The sequence below is a fragment of the Labeo rohita genome, chromosome 5, assembly GCF_022985175.1.
Source record: "Labeo rohita strain BAU-BD-2019 chromosome 5, IGBB_LRoh.1.0, whole genome shotgun sequence".
In the NCBI taxonomy this organism is placed as follows: Eukaryota; Metazoa; Chordata; class Actinopteri; order Cypriniformes; family Cyprinidae; genus Labeo; species Labeo rohita.
The window spans coordinates 29,849,628-29,873,750 of NC_066873.1; the positions used below are offsets into that span (position 1 = coordinate 29,849,628).

Sequence of the window (24,123 nt, forward strand, 5' to 3'; positions counted from 1 at the left end):
CATGAGTCCCTCAGTTGTCCTCAGTGTGAAAAGATGGATCTCAAAATCATACAGTCATTGTTGAAAAGGGTTCAAATACACAAAGGTGCTGAATAAAAACAAAGAATTTGTGGGATCTAAATGATTTTTCTGAAGGACAGCAGCCAGTTTAACTGTTCAGGACAAACAAGGGACTCATTAACAACTATTACTAAAAAAAAAAAAAAAAAGAAAGAAAGAAATAGCTGTGGATCATTCAGGTAACAACACAGTATTAAGAATCAAATGTATGTAAACTTTTGAACAGGGTCATTTTTATAAATCCAACTATTATTTCATTTGTGGACTATATGTAAACATCTTTTAAGTGATATATCTTATTAAGGTCAGTACTAAATAAGAAAATAACATGCATTTTGTATGATCCCTCTAATTTTGGTAAAATAATATGTAAACTTCTGACTTCAACTGTACTATTAATAAAGTTAATGGTTTATAGTATTTTTAATATTTAGAACTGCGTTATGTGCTTTTGTCATTATTTATTATTTAGTGCTTAATTTTATTTTAGGTTTTTTTGTATTTTTAGTACTTAAAATTTTTATATCGGTTTTCTAATTTAAATGTTGTATTATTTTATTTTATCTTCTTTTAATTAAAACAACTTTTTAATAGTTTTAGATTAGTTAATAAGTCAGAAGCTTGCGATTTTTTGCAGTTAAAATATTTTATTTAAAAAAAAATCAGTATGTTAACAGTTTTATGCAGTGTGATCCCCAAACGTACGTTTTACATATTATGAAATACATATAAAAAATGTTATTATCATTTTGGAGAAAGTTTGTGAGCATCAAAGAAACCTTACAATGATATGCCGGTTGACGTCACACATCTCCTCCTGTCGTCTTCCGGCTGAAAATAACAGCTTTGCCCAGTCCGACCGCGATCCGCAGACAAGAGTTCGAAGTGAGAAAGACACCGCTGTGCCAGACATGGCTGGCTTTGAGAATAAGTTGGGTTCTTACACCTTAACCCAGTTAAACGAACTGCTCGAAGATGACGAAAAACTTAACAGATTTATCGACGACTCGGAAGAGGTAAGTTTCTTTTTCTCGTGAAGAGCGTCGCAAAGTTACCGTGTCCGTGGCGAGTTGATTTGTTTTTGAAACAGAACCATTTTATACAGAAGTAGGCCGTCTTTGTTTTTATTCTTAAAAATGTCTTGTTTTAGAATTACGAGGTCTTTACATGTTTGGGGGGAGAACTGTTTAAATTTGAACGTTTGTCCGCGTCACTTCAGTTTGGTGTGTTTTTAGCGTCGCGTAATATGACTAACGTTAAGTGTAATGATGTCATTCGTTAAACAACGTATTTTAAGTTAATCCAAAGTGACCTGATGACGGAAGCAGAAACTGCTCAACCAACCGTATATAATAATGCCCATGAGTTAGCAATATGCATTTCGCCTAAAACGTCTGTTGCTTTGTTTGTATTTCACCCATCAGTGATCAAGTCATTTTCTCGTGGTTCTCTGTTGTACAAAACATTGCTGACGTTGATCTGGTATAATTTATGTTTTTATTAGTAATGAATAATTTGGTAGACCTTCACTTTTTGTTACTTTTATGAAAAAAATATCTTCTGTCATGTCTTTTGAGGAAACCTCAGAGCATGAGCCTTTTTACACAAATTGTTATAAAGCCAAGCACTAGCAGTGTTTACTGGAAACGTTTATTGATTATTTGCATTGTATATTTTAAATTTAAAATAAACCTATTGTATTTTTGTTGTTTTTAATTGCAGTAGCACAATAGTATTTCAGTATATTAATGTAGGCCTATTATTTTTATTTAGCATTTTGACAGGTGATTTCAGTTCAGGTCAGAGTTTTGTATGAATTATAATTGCTAATGCATAACCATAAATGTATTTGCTTCTCATGTGACAACATACTGAGCTTTGCCAATGCCACAATATCAATACCATTCTGACTTGCTGTGTAAGTTCAGAGTTTGCTCAGTGGTGTTTGCTTATCATCAATAAAATACTATTCTGGGCATGTTCACAGGTTTGAGTTGATTTGACCTCTGATTTCATGGAAAGATCTCAACCTTGAATCAATATGTGTCATAAGAGCGTGTTTGATCTGGCAGCACTCTGACGTAGTCTAGTGTGATTTTTATTTGCCATGGCAAAAAAAAAAAAAAAAAAGTTATTTATAAGGAATTTTAAATAAATGTCTTTCTTAAATCTTGGCTGTCACTGAAATTGGTACCTGAAAGAAGTGGGTTAGTCCTGCATGGTGCTCCAAAAGCTGCATATAGTAACATTTCATATGTAGACTATAATTATCTGCCACATAAAAACAATGGTTGCAGACTCGTACACAGATCTACATGTCTTTTAGAAAGCGATGCGAATGTTATATGGTAAATATACCTATCCTTAGTTAGATTTTTAAGAGAAGTAGTCTTATGTAATCAGTGAGCAATGATTTGCATTTCACAAGCAAGGGTTGGTGTATTAACAGGAGAATTGGTTTCAGTATTATCTGTCAGCGTTAAGTTAATGTGATACGACTAGTGATTTAAGCTTTCTTTGTGTTAGACACTGACCTGCATATTTTAAGTGCTTGTTTGGGTTTTCATTTTATTTTTGACCCAGTGTAATATGTAGGACATCCCGGCACAGGCCGTGTAAAAGCTCAGAAGAACAAATGCTTCCTGACCTGCCAGCTGACAAATAGGCAGGTGTTTGAGAAACATGTTAAATCTCTCACCTCTTCCTGTTATGCACACTGACACATGATCTCTAAACTGAAACTGCAGAAATGCACCTGTTAAACAGGGAGGAGTCAGGACAGTTAAATACTGTTAAATGTTCCTTGTGGCAGTCATATGTTCTTGAGTCAGTAGAAGAGGCATGTTTGTTTCTTGGAAATGGGATGTGACTTTGTGACCCCTCTGTTTTTTGATATTTTTTCTTTTGTGCTGTAATGTTCCAGCATTAAGTATATTGTGATCATCCGGTACACTGTAAAAAACAATTTGTTGAGTCAACTTAGAATAATTTGTAACCTGGCTGCCTTAAAATTTTAAGTTCAGTCAACTCAAAAAAAGTTTATTCAACTTGAAATGTTAACTTATACTGAGACAACTTAGATATTTGATTTGAATCAACTTAAAATTTTAAGGCAGTTACTTATCCATCTGTTAAGTTTAGCAAACAATCTAAGTTGTTACTTAGTACAACTTAACATTTCAAGTTGACAAAACTTATTTTAGTTGACTGAACTTAAAATTTTAAGGCAGAAGGGTAACAAATTATTTTAAGATGACTCAACAAATTGTTTTTTATTTTTTACAGTGTACAAGGAGAGGCTTAAGGTGGGGTGACCTATATATAAAAGGCCAGTTGATTCAAATCAGTTTGTGCATAACTCATTTTAAGCCTCTTAACTGATTGTCAGTGGGGAATCTCTGCATATAAAATCCGTAGGATTGTAGTCAAGCATCTCATTTCTATGATTTGAACAGTGGTTCTCAACTTTTTTTTTTGACTTGAAGCCTTCCCACCCTATAGGCTATTAAGACCTCGCCGCCCACTATCAGCAGCTGGCTTCACTGATGCTCTTGTGTCTGAGTGGGAGAAAATCCCTCCATCCATATTTTAACATCTACTGGAAAGTCTTCCAGTGAGTGGGAGTTTTTATAGCAGCAAAGGGAGGAACAACTCCCTGTCAGTATCAGTGCTTGTAGTTTTGAATTTAAATGATTAAATATGAGTGTGGTGTTTACGTTTCTGCCTCTTTTTGGTCCTGTGTTGTTTTTGGATTAAATGCTTTTGATTTCATAGTGTTGTTGCGATGACATTTGAAAAGTTTAAATATGGGCCCCACAAACATATATGCTGCCTTTCAGTAATTTTGGAAGTAATGTACATTGGTTATAGACTTAACCTTCACTTTCGACTGCCCACATACCATGTTATTTACGATTATCTTGAAATCTACCTGACAGTTTACTCTTTCACCTGGAGCTGCAACATGATGCTGTGAGAGATTTTAAAAACTGTCAAGTGAAAACATTTCTTCCTGTTACAGATATTATAGTGACTTTGCAACTGTTCTTTTTCTTTCTCAATGCATGAAACAATACATTCTTTGTCTTTCTTTCCTCTTGCCTATTTACTTTTTTTAATGTCTTATAAAGAAGTGTTCATCGAGGCAGAATTTATTTGATCAAAAACACAGTGAAATATTGTGAAATAGTATTACTATTTAAAACAACTGTTTTTTATTTTAATATATTTTAAAGGAGAAGTTCACTTCCAGAATAAAACAAAACAGATAATTTACTCACCCCCTTGTCATCCAAGATGTTCATGTCTGTCTTTCTTCAGTCGATGAGAAATTATGTTTCTTGAGGAAACATTTCGGGAATGTTTTCCATATAGTTGACTTCAGTGGTTCCCCCAAGTTTGAACTTCCAAAATGCAGTTTAAATGCAGCTTCAAGTGGCTCTAAACGATCCCAGATGAGGAAGAAGGGTCTTATCTAGCGAAATGATTGGTCATTTGCCAAACAAATTGACAATTTATATACTTTTTAACCTCAAAGGCTAATCTTGTCTTGTTTTTGCGACGCGCATGTGTAGTCTGTGTAATCCAGGTCAATACAGTTAAGGTATGTTGAAAAACTCCCTTCTCGTTTTCTTCTTCAGCGTAATAATCATCCTACATTGCTGTTTTACCTTTTTTTTTTTTAAAGTGGCCGTTTGATCTTCTTTGCTTGTTCACTTTGTAAATTATCTGTAAATGTGTTCTTGAAGTGAACAACTTCTTCAAATGTAGTTAATTTCTGTGATGCTGAAGTGTCAGATGATCATTCAGAAATGAATCTAATACGCTGATTTGGTGCTCAAGAACCTTTTTTTTTTTTTTTTTGTATCAATCCCCCCCCCCATGCATGTATTTGAAATCTATATTTTTTGTAACAATGTAAAAGTATTTTTGTAACAAAGTATTAAAATAAAAAGAAACTTTGCTGTTCGAAAACTTTTAAATGGTAATCTATGTTAGTGGCTGGTCTATGTGGTTATATAGTACATTGGGCAGGACATCCAAAAATGCTCACTTATCATTCATCAACCTCAAATATGGCTTTTCATCTAAAATATGTAAGTAGTAGCAACTTTACATTGCCGCTCAGTCTAATGTTAACTTAAAATATGCGCTATTGAAATGTGTGGAGTGTGGAAGCTGAATAGTAGCGCACTTAATGCATGATGGAAGAAGGTCCCGGTGCAGGCATTTGCTCTTAAAATACATTTTTGCTCATACAGATAGAAGTAATACATCTTTTGAATCTGTAAAGACTCTGCGTTTATTTGTATGCACTCAGCATAACAACGAAATGTTGCGCTTTTGTAAAATAATTAAAGCAAAGAGGATCAGCTTTCTGCTGTCACAGTCTCTTTGAACTTGAGAGCGAAACTTCTAAACTCTGTGTATACTTGCCTTACAGACATGGAAAAATATGTCTATATAGAGTGAAATTAGTTAAATGAACCAATTCAAATAGAAAATAAATATTCTCAGATTATGTACTCTACATGAAACATGCATACAGGCACATCACTACTGCGGAGATGACGAGTCAGTGTCACCAACTTCACCTCTTAAGCCAAAAACAAAAAGAGCAGTCTATCAATAAATTATTAAGACATGAATGAAACATGAAACATGAATTATTATTATTATTTATATGGTTTATTAATAAACATGTGACTAATAGTCAACTAAAGCTTAAAATGAACAACTATTAGTCGACCAGAAAAATCTATAGTTGAGGGCAGCCCTAGTTAAAATGTGTGTATATATACTCACTGTTTATCGAGTTAACATGGTCATTGTGTGTTTTCAGATTAAAGGACTACAACAAAACAAGGAGATGACCCTGGTTAGTAACCGTCATCTGGCTGAGCAGAACCTTAAACTCCAACCCAGACTTGACCACCAAAAGAATGAACTGACCTGCCGGTACCGGAGCCTACAGGAGCTTTTTGAGGCCTATCAGCTGCGCAAGTCCACTCTAGGTAAAATACTGGGACTAAAATGTACCATCCTTTGTCTCTCTGCCTTTCTGTGTAGCATATGTCCCACTTTTACTCATACAAACTTGTTTTGTATGTTGTGGTTATGTTTCTTATTTATAGATCTGGGACTGTTTCTATTATATGTAATTTTGAAAAGCTACAGTGGAAACAATGTGTGAAACATCCCTCTAGGCCTTAACACGTTTATGTTTCTGCCATGTGAATGTATAGTCATCTTTTCCAGCTATAAGAACTCCTTGAATGGCCTGTTTTTCAGGTTTTACATGTAATTTTCACCAACTCTTAGACTGTGTGCACCACTTCTCTCTATATGTCTCCTCCTCATGGAAACAGAAGGCTGAACTAAATGGTAGCAGATGATTGTCACAGGAAAAAAAAAAAAAAAAAAAACAGGGAATGGTATTCAGCGTTCCTCCATGCCCCTTTGCACTGTGTGTGTGCTGATATCAATAAAACCCTGTCACTGATTACCCTTTGTGACGCAGCAGTTGCCTGGAAGCTGATTACAAACAGCAAACTAACACTCGTTTCATTTTACCATCTGTACACTCTGTGTCATCGGGCTTAGATTTTGACTTCTAGTGTATACTAGAACTGAAGTACTTACCGTCTTCCACTCTGTCTGAGCTGGATGTAGTATTCAAACTGTGGTGTAGAACAGAACTGGTTTATAAATTGTGTATCGTGTACAAAATGTGATGATGTTTTTGTAATGAGATTTTGCGCCATTTTAAATTGTGTCGTTAGACTAGTTTTGCAGTCCCTCCTTGCATTTCTGTTCAAGTGTGGCATCAGTACATTTAAAAAAAAAAAAAAATTACACAGAAAGGATGCATAATATCGATCAGAAGTAGGGCTGTGAAATGATTAATTGTGATTTAATTGCATACCAAATTTACATACTATATGTGTGTACATATTCATACATACATACACTCATACATGTATATATTAATGAAAAATATATTAGATTTATATATAAAATATTTATGTTAATATATAATCTAATAAACGCTATGGGCGTCCCGAGTTCGAATCTCAGCTCGAGCACCTTTCCTGATCTATCCTATCATAATAAAGCCAAAAAACTAATAATAAAAAAAATAAATAAAAAAAATAAATACCAAGTTCAATAAAAAAAAATTGTTAAAATGCTAAAAAAGGTTTATTTAAATAATAGATAAATATTTTGTTTATTTATTTAATATACAGGCTGAGCCTTATAGTGTAGCTGTATTACATTTTAGATTGAGATTAGTTAAGAAGAGTTTCCTGTGAAACTGACTTGTGTAAGTTTCTTTCACTTTTCACTTCCAGCCCTTCACATCAGAGTTTCGAATCCCCCCCTTGAGGTCTAGTTCCTGTTTGTTATTTTTGCACAGAGCAAATAAACATGAGCTGTCATCTGTGTACAATGATAGTGGCTTTGGTGAAATGTAGGTTACCCACTTTCCCAGGCTGGGGTGGTTATCTGTCCCAGATAAGGATTTGCTAGATCTGAGCAGCAGCAGTAGTGCCAGTGCATCTGGACAGGGTTGCCGGCAGGCTGGCCAGTCAGCCGTTCACTTGACCCAGATAAACAAAAGCCCTAGTCTTCAGGCTAAATTGTGTGGTGAGGATCCTGTGTGTACATTAACCCGCCACCACCCCCATTCCCAAAGCTGAGCCATAACAACGGAGCAGCTCCGTGGGGGTGTTTCAGCGTGACGGCCCATTCTGATGCTGCTGTGGAGCTGATCTCTGCAGTAACAGTGTGGCTTTGTGCCCTGAGCAATGTCAGAAACAGGCCTCGGAGAGGGGGAAGGAGTATGCCCACACAAACACGGACACACACATTCAGTATTTTCTGTCTTTGTCTGCTCTTTCACACACTTGCATAGAGCACAAAGTAAGCCGGGCTGGCTGTAGCCCGATAGCAGTCTCATGATCTGCGGGATGTTTGCAATGAAATACAAGCGTTGCATTGTGGGCTGCAGTATTTCATGTAGTAGGCTTTGTTGTATGATGTTTATTTAGGCAAATATGATGGGTCATTTGGGTATTCTGATTATACCGGAGAATTTGCATATTGTGCCCCTTTTAGAAAGTAGTCTATTGTGGTATGGTAGTATGTGCACTTTAAGGCTGGCTGAGAAATGAAAGAGAACAGTCAAAATGATGAGTCATTCTGCATAAAAACTGTTTCATTCTGCAATTCACATTTAAAATGGTAAGGCAAAAGTAATGAAGTGGGTACTTATTAATTAAAAAAAACAGATGTTATTTGGGTGGTCACACCTTCTCGTCTCTAAATCAGTCGAAACATCGCAACCTATTTCATCCGGAGTTTAATGTGATCTTTCTTTATCCCGCAGTAATAGCACATTAGTAATTGCGTTTATTTAAAAGGACCTGCCCTCCCTTTTCTTTCCTGCTCCATTTTCATTGGTCTCATGAGAGGAGCAGTTTTTAGGTCGTGTTTACTGTCAGTCTCAGTTTGTTGTTGAAGCATGTAGATCTCTAGTTAAATACGCTGATTCATACATTTGAAAAGTCTGTGACTGATTCTGTTGTATTATGTGTGCAGCTGGTGAAGTGGCTTTTACATTCTGTAGAGTTAAAGGGGTCATGTCTGAGGTCCACTTATGATGTTATCAAGATTTTTACATTAAAAAACATCATAATTTAAAGGTAATGGGCTATTTTGCGTCCTGGTTTGACCCCCTTCATCAAAACATCCTGTCTGAAGAGGGGTGGTGAAAAAACGCCCACCGCTATGATTGGCTAACAGTTGTATATGTATAACAGCCTCCATCTTTCATTGATGGATGCTGCTGTGTTTTAGGTTAAAAACGCATAAATACTCATACATGTCAAACGATCTGTAACAGACAAAGCAATAGTGACTACATAATAAAAACAGTTACTTACACTTGTGTGGTTCAACATTACTGTTGGATCCAGTATAGTCAGCACAACATCATCTTTTAATTTCAGTCTCTCTGAAAATCCTGCTCAAATTGTGCTTTGTTTGTAAACTAATACACTGTGAAATGAAGTGAATAAAGGACTAAGTTCATTAAATAAAGTTTGTTGTTTGGCTTCTGCATATACCTGCATTTCCCCTCTTGTTATACACTACATGCGTGACTTAGTGGGCGGGGCTAATGAGTATCGTAATGAGTATCCCACAATTCTGTTTTTTTTTTTTTCTTGCAAATCCAAGTTTATATCTCGTATTTTGGACTTTATAACTCGATTTAACAATAATGAGTTTGTCAATTCTAAGGGGAAAAAAGCCAGAAGTGTTGGATAAAACTCATGGTTTTGAGCCGAAGAGACAAGAGAGAATGACGTTTTTTTTTGTTTGTTTGTTTGTTTGTTTTTTCTCAGAATTCCGAGAATAAAGTAAGAATTTTGAATTTTTTTACTCTTTCATTCCATGGCTTCCATAGACTGTTACTTGAAAACTGTCACTGCCACCAGAAAGGCTCCGCCCACAAAAACAGCTAATGTAATGTTTGCTGTTTGCAGACACTGAATTGGTTTGACCTGGTGCTGAAAAGGGCCAGGGCTAAATAAGGTGAATAACAGTAGATATTGCTGTTTTTGGACTGATCTTGGGTCAGTATCAGCTGACTGTTAAAGAACAAGCGATAAGTCAATCATAGCTTGTCATTCAAAAGAGAACAGAAAACAGACTTTGCTCTTATTGATTATAATGAGAACGTTCAGGTTTTGTTGCATCACACATTTCTGGCTAATCTGTTTACTTACAGAACATCTGAACTGCTACCAGGGAAACAAAAAGCATATTTTCTTCAGTGTCTGCTACCGAGAATTGAAATGATAAACTGTAAATGACAGCTTACAGTGTTTAGTTTTATCTTACTTGTAAAGAAATGCAGCATCACTGAGCAGGGTCCAGTGTTGTAGACATGAGGGTGAGTAATTAATGACAGAATTTTCATTTTTGGGTGAACTATCCCTAAGTTGTTGGATGACATGTAGAATTATGGATGGTCCAATACCACAACAACAACAATAACAATACACAGTGACACCTTTGCCAGGAAAATAAATGTAAATAGATGTAAATCAGTCAAGGAAGCTAGACTAAAATTGGACGGCATATGAGGGGGAAGTCAAGTCACCTTTATTTATATAGCGCTTTTAACAATACAGATTGTGTCAAAGCAGCTTTGCAGTATTAAATAGGTAAAAAGTGTGTCAGTATTGCAAAAGGCAACAGTAAACACTCAATTTTCAGTTAAAGGCAGTTCATCATTGAATTCAGTGATGTCATCATCCAGCTCAGTTCAGTTCAAATAGTACGTGATATCGCTGGAAATTAAGTGGCCTTGTGTAAAGAATTACAGGCTATTAAAGTGCTGTTTGAAATGTCTGACAGCTTTAAACCATGATTGAATCAAAGCTTATATTGATTCTTTTATTTTGCCGACTTATTATTTATGTATTCCATTCCATATATATATATATATATATCAGTCGATATCAATAATTATCACGATAAATGTCAAATCTTTATTTCTTTCAAGTTTAAAGTCAGATTTTTGCTCCAAAGTGAAAGTTGTAGAAACCAGACCATTAATTTTCCTTAACAAAATAAATATCTAAATAGAAAAATTAATTTCTGCTTGTTCTAATGAGTTATATTGTTTCAAATCAAGAAACAGGTTTGGGTTGTCTGATGATGATAATAATAATAATAATAATAATAATAATAAAAAAAAATTGTCTCTTAGCACATTTGATAGTAGATTGAGGATGCAGAGGTAAATTTTTGTTCATTATAAATCAGTCAATGATCAATCAATCAGTAATCAGTACCTGTAAAAATTGTAGCAACCTCAGTTTTAAATGATTAAATGTAGTCTGACCCAGGGTTTTTTTGTTTTTGTTTTTTTTCCCCACATTGCTGCCACAATACCATGGTGCAGTGAGTGTTACTACAGTAAATCCATTGTAAATGGTGGCGATGTTTGAACCACAGAGTCATTTGTGTTCATCGCTGCATTTAAGTGTTTCACACTGGATCTCACAGCGCTGTTTAATGCTCGTGTGACGGAGCCACATATCGCTGCTTTTGCATGCTCAAGTTCGTTATTTCAAATGTAGGCGAGTGGATAACGGAAGCGATGCGATTGCGACGCGCTCTGTTTTTTTGACCCGTCTGCGCCACATCGAGATAATAAATGCATCTTCTCTAGTGAGTTCGCGCAGCGCGAGCGGATAAACAGTCCATGTGACGCATTTCAAATGAGTCACGCTGTTTCGTTCCGCGTTTTGCACATAAAAATGATATAAAATATTTATCGAACTCTTCATATCATTTTCTCAAAGAAAATTATACCGTGATAAGTATCGTTATCGAATTATCGCCCAGCCCTATATGTATACAAAATTGGTTTGTGATCTCAAATCTCTCTTTGGTCTCAGATCTGTTTTCCTTTTTGTTTTGAGCTACGTCTGTTAAGTGTAGAACATTACACATTTCTCTCTTAATAATAAATGGCTGTAATGCAAGAAGTTGTGTAATTTAAGCACACAATACATTAAATTCATTTCTGACGCAAGTGTCTATTGACCTCTGAGAATTTCTGACAGGCGTGTCCAGTTTACTGTGAAATCTGAAGCCACGGCTCCTGTACTGATAGGTGAAACACACCCTGTTGATGCTTTAGCAAATTTACTAAAGCAAGCACACCAAGTTGGCAGAATTATATTGCTGCCTTTGATGTTGCATGACGGCTAAAGCCAAAAGATCCCACTTTCCTTTGTCCTAACATATTTAATACCATTTCTGACTAAAACAAGTTTCCTAAATTCTTACATTACCATTTCAATATAAGATCATATCTTTTTTACATGTACAGTAATGCACTTGGCAGATGCTTTTATCCAAAACGACTTCTTGGTTTCTTGCTTTCTTTGGGAATTGAACCCATGGCGGTGGCTTTGCCAGCACCATGCTCTACTGCTTACAGAAAGGCTACAGAAAGGCAGTGTTTAATTGACATAATTGTTTAAATATCTTAACTTTTAACACATTCTGCTTTTCTTTCTGTCCCCTTACAGATGACAGATCTGGAAACACTCCCTTGGACACATTGCTTGCACTCCTACAAGCCGAAGGGGCCAAAATCGAGGAAGAAACTGAGGTAACTTCATTACCACAAAGCCTCAGCACTTTCTGAAGTTGCACTAGAAATCTACTGGGGATTGTTCAATCTTACTGAATCTTGTTCAATTTTACATCTGATGTAAAAATAGAAAAAAGTTGGCATACCTGGGCTCCAAAAATACAAAAATTTAATAGAATGCTATCACATAGTTGACATTTCGAGCACACAGGCTCTTCATCAGACATCATCAGACTTTTTGTGTGCAAAGAAAACTAAAATAATGACTTTATTCAACGACTTTATAGTTTTCTCTCTTCCCTGTCAGTCTAAGAAATTGTTGAATTATATTGTTATTTTGTTTTTAATAAATGATGAGAGAATTTTCATTTTTGGGTGAACTATCCCTTTCACTAAAACTTTTAAAAATGTTTTTTATAATTGAAATAAAATATCAGTATTAGATTAAAGCTTGAAATTGTTGCTTTGACAACTAACTGAAATAAAATAAGTTCATGTTAAAGTACTAAAATGGTTAAATTTAATTTAAATTAATTTAAAATATTGCTAAATACTATAATATTGTACAAATAATACTAAAACAACCTATTATTATTATTAGTAGTAGTAGTAGTAGTAGTAGTAGTAGCAGTATGTTTAATTTGTATCTTCAGTTGATGTGTGATATATTTAAATAATAATTATAATATAAAAATATAAGATTAAAGGTTTAGAAATGTTGCCTTGGCAACTAACTGAAATAAAGTAAGTTTAACTTGAAGTTCTAAAACAGAAATCAAAAATAATTTAAAGCTGAATAGAAATGTTTACCAAAAAAATAATAAAAATGGCAAGCACATAAACTAAAACTAAAATGAAAACTGAAAATATAAAAATAAAAGCACATTTAAAATATTACTAAATTCTATAATAGTATATAAATAATACTAAAAAAAGAAAAGATTATTATGTTTTATAAGTGTATTTGTTGTTTATATGTGTTTTAAATAATAATAATAAAATAATAATAGATAGAAATTTAAAAAATGTAGCCTTGGCAAACAGCTGTAATTAAAAAGTGTAAGTGCAAAAATTGCTCAAACTAAAACTGAAATATTAATGATTTAAAGCTAAATAGAAATATAAAAACTCTAATAAATGACAAAAGCACAACAAAATCACTAAAATTAAAATGAAAACTGAAAATATGAAAATAAAAGTTAATTCAAAACTTTAATAAATACTGTAGTATATAATTAATACTAAAAAACAATTTATTATTGCAAATTTAGTTTGTTGCTTTGGTTGCTGTGCCATATGTGTTTTAAAATACACTAACAATTTCACTAAATCAACAAATGTTGTGGATTTCTCATCAGGCACTAAAAAGAACATCATCACTGACTAGCCTAGCGTGAGTTTATGCACTTTAAAAAACACTCCCAGAACCATAAGTGAATACAATGGTTACATCACTGTATGATGAATAAATCTCTTACATTTAATTACACTGCACACGTCTGCGGCGTGAAGGGGGGGCATTTGCAAGCCGTGCCCCCCAAAATGAGTTACTGTGCCCCCCTTTTCTGTCCTGTCCCCTCCTTGCTGAACGTGACCTATTTTGAAAGTGAAACCGAAAAAACAGCATGCATAAGAAAGCGATTGCACGCTTTCACAAGCATCAGCAACTGAAACACCCCCTCCCGGTCAAAGTAATTTGTGCCCCCCTATTTGCCCCCCTATCTGTAATTTGTGGCAACATGGCCACTCTAGTCAGTGCTTGTGTTTATACCAGCCATGTTGCGTTAAGTTTCTGAAGTGCCCCAGAAGCGGTTCTCTGCTAGTCTTTTTTTGACGGCTAATAATAATCATCATCTTGCTATCGCCAAAGGCATCAGTAACAGGCGATATCTCTGACTACTATGGTCAGAGATCGTGTATTTTTGTAGCCCAGGTGTGCCAACTTTTTTTTCTATTTTTATGATCAATTTTTTGTCAAGCACCCTGTTTAAAAGTTTTTCCAGGGACGTGTGTGCTTTTGTTTTTGAATTTGTTTTTACTCAACATCTGATGTACTTATTACTCAATGATTATGTTGTTATTTCTCTTTTTCCCTCTTTTTCAAATCAGAACATGGCTGATTCGCTCCTCGATGGCGCGACCCCCCTAGACACATTCATTGATGAGTATCAGACTAAGAGGAAGCTGGCGCACATGCGGAGAGTCAAGATAGAGAAGCTGCAGGAAATGGTGCTGAAGGGACACCACATGGCCCCGGCTGCACCTCAACCCTCTCGCTCTCAGGACCTTCCCTCCAGGCCAGCCGCTCTCCATAGAGAGGTCAATGGTTCCCCCATGCCGATGCCCCGGCGGGCTCCTCCACTTCCCCCTGTTAAAGTCACCCAAACTCCTCCCGCTCAGCCCATCGCAGCCGTCTCCTACCCTGCTACGTCTCCGTTCACTCCGGCCTCTCCATTCGCTCCCACTTCTACTCCATACCCCCCTATTCCCCCTAGAGTAGGAAACACACCACCCGTTCTTAACCAGGGATACCCTAGCATGTACATGCAGCAGTACGCCCCACCCCTGCCCCAGAGACCCCCTCCACGCATGGCACCCCAGCCAGGCTTCATCATGCAGTGAGCAAGGGACTTTGGAGAAAAAAAAACGAAATGCACACTGGACATTCATTCAAGCCTTTTGTAGGTCCTTCAAGCTGCATGTTATAAAATATTGTGCGCCAAGACGGAGTCTTGTCAAGTGTAAAATTAACAAGACTTTTCTGCAATCAAAGGGGCATCTGCAACAGGATGTTCAATTTGCACTTTAGACTACTTTTGTATTTGATCAGTCATGGCTGTTATGGAGTCGTGCTGTTCCCGTTCTGCCCTTCTCAGTAGCACTAGATCAAGTAAAAAAAAGTTTTATGTGAGCCTCAGGGGCCTCCATACATAGTAAAGATATCAGAGTTCAAGAACAGGCGTTCTGTTAGGCCATCTAGACAGATATGAGTTACGATTTGATGGTTTAATTTCTGTTGGAGATGTCAAGTATATGCTAATATGTCAGTTCAACCACTTTAATATCTTCTGACATTTCATGCCGGAAAAAGCTGCTTTAACGAAAATGTAATGCCTATGCAAACAGACTGAGACCGAACTGTGCTGAGTTTTTTGGGGTGGGGGGGGGAGAAACAAAACCATGTTTTGCTCTTCAGGTTTTCTCAGACCTGCAGCCAAAGATGCTATTTGTTTTTTCCAGTGAATTCAGTTTTGTGCTGGTAGGGCGATTAAATACCAATCTGAGTGGGTGAAAACATTTGGTACCGCAACAATGGAGAGGGCCTTATGTCACAAGTAAATTGAAGGAGAAGGAGCTTATTGGCTAGAATTTAAAAGGAGTGAGCGTGAACGGTAATGTGTGTAAAAAATGTGCAAATGAGTTTTTGGAGGCTTGAGTGTGTACATTTGTGTAGCATACGTGTTTCATTACCGTACATACTTAAACTGATGCTGATGCATAATTTACCATTTTAATGTTTCTGTCTAACACCATAATCCTCCCTGTGTTTATTTTTTCCATCTGGCATGATGATGTCCATTGGAGATGTGCTTCCTTTCCATAAGCCCTACATTTGAATTGATATTTAAGTTATTCAAACTAATATAGCCATATCATTAAAACCTTTTTTTCACCCATAACTTGACTTGCCTAAACCATCAGGTCTGTTACATATCATATCTTGTTTTCTGTCCTTACTATGTAGTGTAACCTTTATCCATGGCTTTTGTTTTCACCCTGAATCTGTTTTGAGTGTGTATATATATATATATATATATATATATATACACATATATATATATATATATATATATATATATATATATATATATATATATGTGTGTGTGTGTGTCTGCTGCTGGAATAGCCACTTTGTGCCTATGCTGGGTATTCAGATGAGGACTTGTTCACTGTGGTGAGGAGTGTTCTACCCGTTCCCATTCTATAGCAAAGTCTAGAAATTTCTCTTTCAAAATATATGCTGTTTATACAGGTACATGCTTACAAGTGCCCTTTAACTAAATATCTGTTGTTTGTTTTACCAGTTAGAGCCATAATTACGTTGCCTCAAATTCAGGAAGTTAACATTGTTTGGATGAATTCCTCTCTTTAATTACTGGTGCTACTACATTCATTTAATGAGCTGAACCCAGATGATGTTAGTATGCAGGCTCTGTTTGAATTAAATCACTCTGTGTTTGTCAGACTTAGGTTGGGTATCTGTTTTATTACATTGATGCTGATGAGCACCAGATCGAGAGGTGGAATTATCTGGGTTCTTCATGAATCAGGCTGCATCATGTCTAGACATTGGCTAAATACCTGTGAAAACCATTATGGACTATGACAGGATTGCCAACCATCTGGAAAAACCAGCTTCTGCCCTTGAAAACTGTTTGTTTGTTTGTTTGTGTATAAACATGATTGTTCTTTGTCTTAGAAATAATTAGAAATGATTGCTAGGTTTGTAAAGGGTAACTCGGCTGTATGCTTTCGCTGGCAATAAAATAGTGTTTTGTACTTTCCTAATGTAAAATATGCAGACTAAGTGCTAGGTAATGTCTATTCAAAGTGGTAGACATGGTAAATGGAACTGACATCATTATTTTAAAGATAATAAATGATATCCCATCATTTCTCTGTGAGTTCAACCTTTTCATGTCTTTTATATTAAGAATGAGGGTAAAATATAATATACACTACCAGTCAAAAGTTTTTGAGTAGTAAGATTTTTAATGTTTTTTTTTTTTTTAAGAAGTCTGTCCTGCTCACCAAGCCTGCATTTATTTGATGTAAAGAACAGCAAAAACAGTAAAAATTTGAAATATTTTTACTGTTTAAAATAATATTTGAACAATGCCTGAAACTTGGCCTCTTTAAGATGAATTTCTTGATGTATTCCCACAATTGTAAGTCTCTTTGGATAAAAGCGTCTGCTGAATGAATAAAATGTGAATGTAAATTTAACTGTTTTCTGTTTTAATATATTTTATATAGATTTACTCCTGTGATTTCAAACTGAACTGAAGATGCCTTCAGAAATCATTCTAATATTTTGATCTAGAAATCTTTTGTAACATTATAAATGTCTTTATTATCACTTTTGATTAATTTAAAGCATCCTTGCTAAATAAAAGTATTAATTTCTATAATTTATTAATTTATAAATGCTGATCCTTGGATCTTTCTATTCAGAATCTTGAAAAAATGTACTCGATTGTTTTAAATATTAATAATAATAATACTAATAAAATGTTTCTTGAACAGCAAATTTAGAATGATTTCTGAAGGTTAATGTGACAATGAAGACTGGAGTAATGAGGCTGAAAAATTAGCTTTTATCACAGGAAAAATGTACACTTTAAAATGTATTAAAATAGAAAGCAGTTATTTTAAATAGTAACAATATTTTACAATATTACTGCTTTTGCTGTATTTTGGATCAAATAAATGCAGGCTTGGTGAGCAGAAGAGACTTCTTAAAAAAAAATCATTAAAAATCTTACTGTTCAAAAACTTTTGAATGGTAGTGTAGCTCTGTATTAATCTGACAGGCCCTAACAAAGAATTTGACTGCCCCCTAGTGGATGCAAGCGTGAGTACACAAAGTAGTGGCATATACTTGTTTAAAAAAAACAACATTTAAAGTCATTTTTAAATTTTATGATTATTTTAATGCTCCTACGAAAGAAGAAAAATAGCAGTAATGTGATTATATTTATGTATTTTCGCTCTAAGTGCATGCAGTTGCTAATGGTGCTGAAACACTTTACCAGCTAAACTGAGTTGATTTTGGCACACATTGAGAATTTACAATCAATTATAACTAATTAATTATACAACTAACAAGTGTGTATAGAGTAAATGTATTTAGTAACCACTATGCTTACATAGTAAGAAAACTAGTGGTAGCCACAGTATGGGTAAAATTTAATGCCAAAAAAGGTGAAAAGCATTCCAGGGGCCAGATTCATGAAAATCTTTTTAAGAAATAATTCCAAGAAGTTTGTAAGAATGTTTGTTAATGAGTGCAGTTCCTTAAAAATTCTTAAGTTCTCAGATATGTTCTTAAGAACACCTTTTTTGTTTTTTTCTTAAGAAAATGACAGTCTTTATCTGATTGAATAAATGGCATTTCTTTCCTTCACTGATAAACAAAATGAAAAACATTTCAAGGATTTTCTTTTTGCCCTGCCAGATTACCATAATAATGATAATAAGCAAGCACACTGTTAGTTTGTTGATTTTATAATTCACGGCTTTAGCTAACACTGAAAATTAATTCTCTAAAATATTTATGTGGAAAATATACAGTTGACAGCATATCTACGATTAACACTTTTTCCCCACAATATTTTATTTTAAAAACATGAACAAAAAATGTGAGAAAAAAAATGCAATTATGTTGATTTTGACCAGTTTTAGATTTCATTTTAATTACATTTATTTTAAGAAAAAAGTTAAACATACTCTTTCTTTAATGTTAATAAATACATAAATATAATTTTATAATAATAACAATGATTTCAGCACCCCTTGACCCAGTTTGAAAAAAGTGATAACTACACAAACTACTTTAAATGACCTTTTGACCCTAAGCAAAATTAATGCAAATGATCGTTTTATGATTTGTTACTCATTCATGGCCTGAAGTGTGCTGCACATAAAATAAAACAAAGTAAAAAATAAACGATGCTATGATACAGCATCAGGTAAGAGCATTTTTGACAAAAAAGTGTCCCGTTAAAGTTTATCCTCGGTGGCAACAGTCCTACGGTGTGGGTTTAAACGATATACATTACATTAACACTAATGGAATGCTTTCTTTTTTAAGTTGTTCTGCTTTTCTCTGCAGACCACCGCCTCAGGAACACCCAAACCACGCTGAGGGACCTCCACCAGCACGACCCATTTAACCATATCCACATCGCACGTGTCAAGTTTTACGTGCTACGTCACGCCTACGGCAGCGCGTCGAGAGCCACAGCTCCGCCATATTGCAGGAAATCCGTCTGAGGTTTAGAGATTAGCGTTTAATCTGAGGAGCTGGGAACGAGAGTGTGATTGGAAGTTACTGCTAGCCATATGGTTAGCTCGAGTGGGCGGGTAGATCGCGCAATCGCTGTTCTCACACGACAGGACATATGTTTATTAAGACAAATCGGCGCGGTTCGGCACGTTATTATTATGCCGAACTCTCTTATGAGTGTCTAGCTAAACTGGCGAGTTGACATTCTGACTCTGAAAAGTGGAAAATCGGATTACCGTTCAAGATTGCGCACCAAACCCTAATCATCTTGTGTCGCTGGCTCCCGTTGCTGCGAGCCCAAGATATCTGATAGAAGAGAAAAGGCTGATTGCTAGATAGATAGGTCAATGTCAGCAGGAAAACACCGAGACCGGGCTCCATTCTACTAGTTTATCAACGACGATCGGTGGCTGTGTTTCTGTCAGCGAGGGCAAGCGTTCAAATCGGCGTGTCTGCTGCTGGCGATGTTATTATGCTGCCCTGTGACCCGTGTACCCAACTGTTGTTCAGTGTTGACTAAATTAGCTGTGTAAACCTGCTCGCTGGTCTCAATTTCAACAGTTCTCGCACCCTTCGGAGTCACTGGCCACTTTGCGATCTCTTCTTCCTCGGACTGGCTCCAGCAAACACGGAGGATTTCTTTGCTCATTTGCTGGCTAATAAATCCTGACTGAACTGAGAGAAAATGTCGACTAAAGAGCCGAAAGAAAAGCTGTCGACGACTGAACGAATCGTTAAAAGTAAGTTAATTTCAGTTTATGTATCATGAAGTGTCTAGACAGGTAATTATAGTTGATTCTAACAGATTCCCACTCTGGTATTTTGGTGAATCATTTGATTCGCCAATCATTTGATTCTTGTGAATCATTTCTTGACAGGCTGACGCCTGTCCCAGGTCTTGTTGATCGCCTACACTGTAAATGTAGATTGCCAATCCCAACTTTATTGCACTGTGCCACTAAATTGAATTAAGCTTGTTTTATTTTGGCACGAGTCCTTTTGAACTGACAGTAAATTATCCCATTATTATCTCACTGTTATCTCTTTCACCAAGTGCACCCATTTCAACTCAAATTAGAGCATTCCCATTTATAATATAAATGCAAATATAGACTTTTTCAGCGCTGGTGATTGCTCTTCAACTCCTAATCAATCAAATTGCTCATTAAATCATTTAGTATTTACAGCAGCAGCTTAAACAAGCTGTTGTTGTTTTGGAATTCAGCCATGCCTGTACTGTAAGGGTGGGAGTGACCCTTGATTCTGGCTCCTACATGTAAAATATGAATATTTTTGTCTACACACCTGGTGTATGAGGTCAGAATCATTGCATTTTTATCAGCGGTTATCTTCTTTGACTCGGATATAAAGCAAGCCTGATTTTAAAATCCAACAATGTGCTCCTGTCAGCCAGTCTTTGCAGGGGCTTATCATTATTTGTGGTATAAATAATATGGAGTAAATTGAAACACACATGCTTCACATTACCTGCTTGGATCAGCTTTGAGAACTTTCCTAAAGAAAACAATGTGAATTTGCATGCAGTAGTGGTTTTAAAATGGGGTTCAGGACGCAAGCCTCTTCTGCGTCTAAACATCAGCTAATGTTTTACAAGCAATAGACCTTAGTCATTAATTTAATAGAAATATGTAATATTTTATTTAATATGTAAAACTATTACATTATAATGAAAGTGAGGCAATGAGAATTAGACATAAAGTCTGTGCAATACAGTGTTATTTTCACAACACATTTTTCCGGAGGTTTGTCACAAGGATTCTTTTTTTTTTTTTTGGAAAGACTTTAGTTTTGTGTCAGCTGAATGATCAGCAGTGAAGTTAATAACTTTACAGCCTGTTGAACAGACTTTACACCTGTCACTCACAATTTGGTTTTCATTTGTGAAAAATTAAATCTGGTTTCATCTGTCTATCTTAGGTTATGACATGTTAGTTATACTGAAACTCTTCTGAACACTTTTTAATTCAAAACAGATTTCAGGCAGTGTTTTCAGTTAGATCCATCTGTGATTACATACATTCCTGGCTTACTGGAAAATATTGTAAAGGAAAACAAACAAGTTTTTGCTTTTATAATAATGATCTAAATAAGACTCACTGTGTAACCAGTTTACCAAATAAGGTCAAATAAGATAAACCTAGCCGAATTACATTTGATAAGTTGTCTGCTCTCACTAACATCAAAACTGTACACTCTCTGTGTGCATTTGCTCACATTGATTCACGGATATTACACAAAACTACTGTCACAGAAGCTGAAAAGTTGCGTCTAAAGTTTCCGTTCTCCATGTTGTTGCTTTGGGTTTGAAAATTTAGTTTAGTTGGGTTCAGAAGCAAGAAAAAAATCGAGTTGCTAATAGCACATTAGTAGTTCAGCACAGGAACCAATTTGCCTTTCAAATATCCAGGTTTTGAGTGAACACTTGTAGCCTGCCTAACATGTAGTTGTATGCAGGGCTGGAAAAGCCCTGAATCTGCATGGCACGAAATGTCATCCTAAAAGCAGAGCCTGTCCTTGGTAACACTGAAATGCAAAGCGTTTGGTTCAGAACTGTGCCATATGCAAATGTTTAAACTTCGATTAAGGATCTGTAAGTCTAACCCACATATGTTCTCGCCCCATATGCGTTTTTTTTGTATGTTTAAGATGCTATAAGATGTGAAAAAGATGTTAAAATAATTTGCGCATTCACTGTATTTGCGTTTAATGAAGGTTTAAAGCATCCCACACAATTTTATAGCATAAATGCGTTAATGTTTCTCCACTTCGGCCTTAACTCTCCATCCTCTCTTTTGAACTTTAGGGTCAGGATCTTGTTTGCAGTAGGAGGAGTCCCTAAATAAACAGACTCTGAACCTGGAATCCCTGGCTAATAAAGGCTTTGCCTAATCTGTTCTTAGTGCTTGCCTCGTACCCAGCTTACCTTCACTATTCCCAGCCTGTGTTGTGGACCCAGGGCCGCTTACGGTTTATTTATACTCCTCAGCAGTCAGAGTATAGATAATGTTCGTTTATGTCCTTATGACAATGAGCTCATATTGTACAAATCCTTAACCCAGGTGAGGTGGAGTCGTCTTGTCTCGCCCTGCTCTCCATATTAACTCCTTACTGCTTACAGTGTTTTATTTAGTGTGGATAAAATGGTTTTTGACTAAATCTGCTGCGTTCTGCTAAGATCAACTCTGTTCAGACATGTGCTCACGATAGCACAACTTTTTTTTTAAAGCTGTCAGTGCCATCATGCTTGCTCCTGAGGATATCACAATGATTGAAATGTTTGGGTTATGACTTCATGCCAAAAGCAGAAGTGTTAGATTGTCTTTTAACATAGTCTTCAGTCATCATTTCCTGCTTAAATAACAGTTAATGCCTGTCACAGATATTTCTATCCAAAGCGACAGTACATTCAAATTAAATGAATTTGAAATTTTGGCCCAATCATTGCAGAAAAAAACGTTCACTTCTATTGTATCTATCATATTTTCAAACCAATAAGTTGAATATTACTTTCTTGTTAAGAAATGATAATAATTAGACATGTTGAGCACCAGACCAGAATATTGGAATCATTTCTGAAGGATCACATGACACTAAACTGAAGACTGGAGTAATGGGTGCTTACAATTTTGACCCTGGACCTGGTCTTGAGTAGCATGGGTATTTGTAGCAATATATAGCCAAAAATACATTGTATGGGTCAAAATGATAGATTTTTCTCATATTCCAAAAATCATAAGTACATATCTTTCTCCATGAAGATATTTTGTAAATTTTCTTCTGTAAATATATCTCAACTTAATTTATGATCAGTAATATGCATTGCTAAGAACTTCATTTGGACAACTTTAAAGGTGATTTTCTAAATATTTAGATTTTTTTTTTTCACCCTCAGATTACAGATTTTCAAATATTTGTGTCTCGGCCGATTATTGTCCTATCCTAACAAACCATACATCAGTGAAAAACTTAATTTAAAAAAATTGACTCTTATGACTGGTTTTATGGTTCCATTACAGGAATAAATTACGTTTAGAAGCATGATTTTACATTGTAGTACTTTTAAAAAAATACTGTTTTTTACTATATGAATGTTTGAACAGTATTATTTTATATAACTAACATCAACGGCTAGTAAAAAGGCATGTTAGGTTTTATTGGTTTTATATAAAATCACTCCTCATATTTTTCCTTGCTCTGTCGGCCTTTGTAAATTAAAATAGGCCTATACTGCTGCCTTTTTAGTAAATGGACCCCTCACATTTAAACATTTTGAAAACCTCTATTTCAGAGATCAGGCAAAATCTGTTGTTCAACTTGCATTGTATTCATGGTTAGTCACTGAAGAAAAATAAATAAATAAAAAAACAACAGCAGCTGTTCAGAAATGGAAAAAAAAAAAAAAAAAAAACCTAATCAGAATATCTTCTATTTGAAAGATTTTGTCAATAGTGATGTTTTGAACTGAAGTACTTCATAAACATTGACACATGCCTAGGGTGTGGCCTCGTTTAGAGAGATTCAAATCAAAGAGCCTGAACTTTGGCCATATGAAGATATCCTTCATAAGCTTTGGCAATTGCCATCTTTTGGAATGCTGGGAATTTTTGTTTGTGACTAAGAAGTTTGAAACCATGACGTGTTTTAATTAGACATTGCCTCACTGTGTCAGTCTCCTCTTGCTGATTGGTTGTGGGATCCAGTGGCTTGATTTGAATCCCTAATGGTTGAGGGCTCAGACATCATTTGCTCTGGCATTCTGGGCACGTTTAATAGAACCGCCAGATTAACGGGAGCG

General features: G+C 35.5%; 2 protein-coding genes across 2 annotated transcripts in view; both read left to right on the forward strand.

Annotated features, from left to right (window-relative positions):
- The first annotated feature begins 830 nt into the window (after positions 1-830).
- Positions 831-16,929, forward strand: vps37ba (VPS37B subunit of ESCRT-I a). The gene is made up of 4 exons (XM_051110776.1): positions 831-1,076; positions 5,903-6,074; positions 12,174-12,256; positions 14,348-16,929. Exons 1-4 carry the CDS (start codon positions 846-848, stop codon positions 14,858-14,860), a joined length of 999 nt encoding a protein of 332 aa, XP_050966733.1. The 5' UTR covers positions 831-845; the 3' UTR covers positions 14,861-16,929.
- A 2,335-nt stretch (positions 16,930-19,264) lies between these two features.
- ppp3cca (protein phosphatase 3, catalytic subunit, gamma isozyme, a) overlaps positions 19,265-24,123 on the forward strand; it is a 44,413-nt gene continuing 39,554 nt past the window's right edge. Inside the window, 1 exon segment of the mRNA XM_051109320.1 lies at positions 19,265-20,047. Coding sequence (XP_050965277.1) covers positions 19,993-20,047 — 55 coding nt within the window. The 5' untranslated portion in view covers positions 19,265-19,992.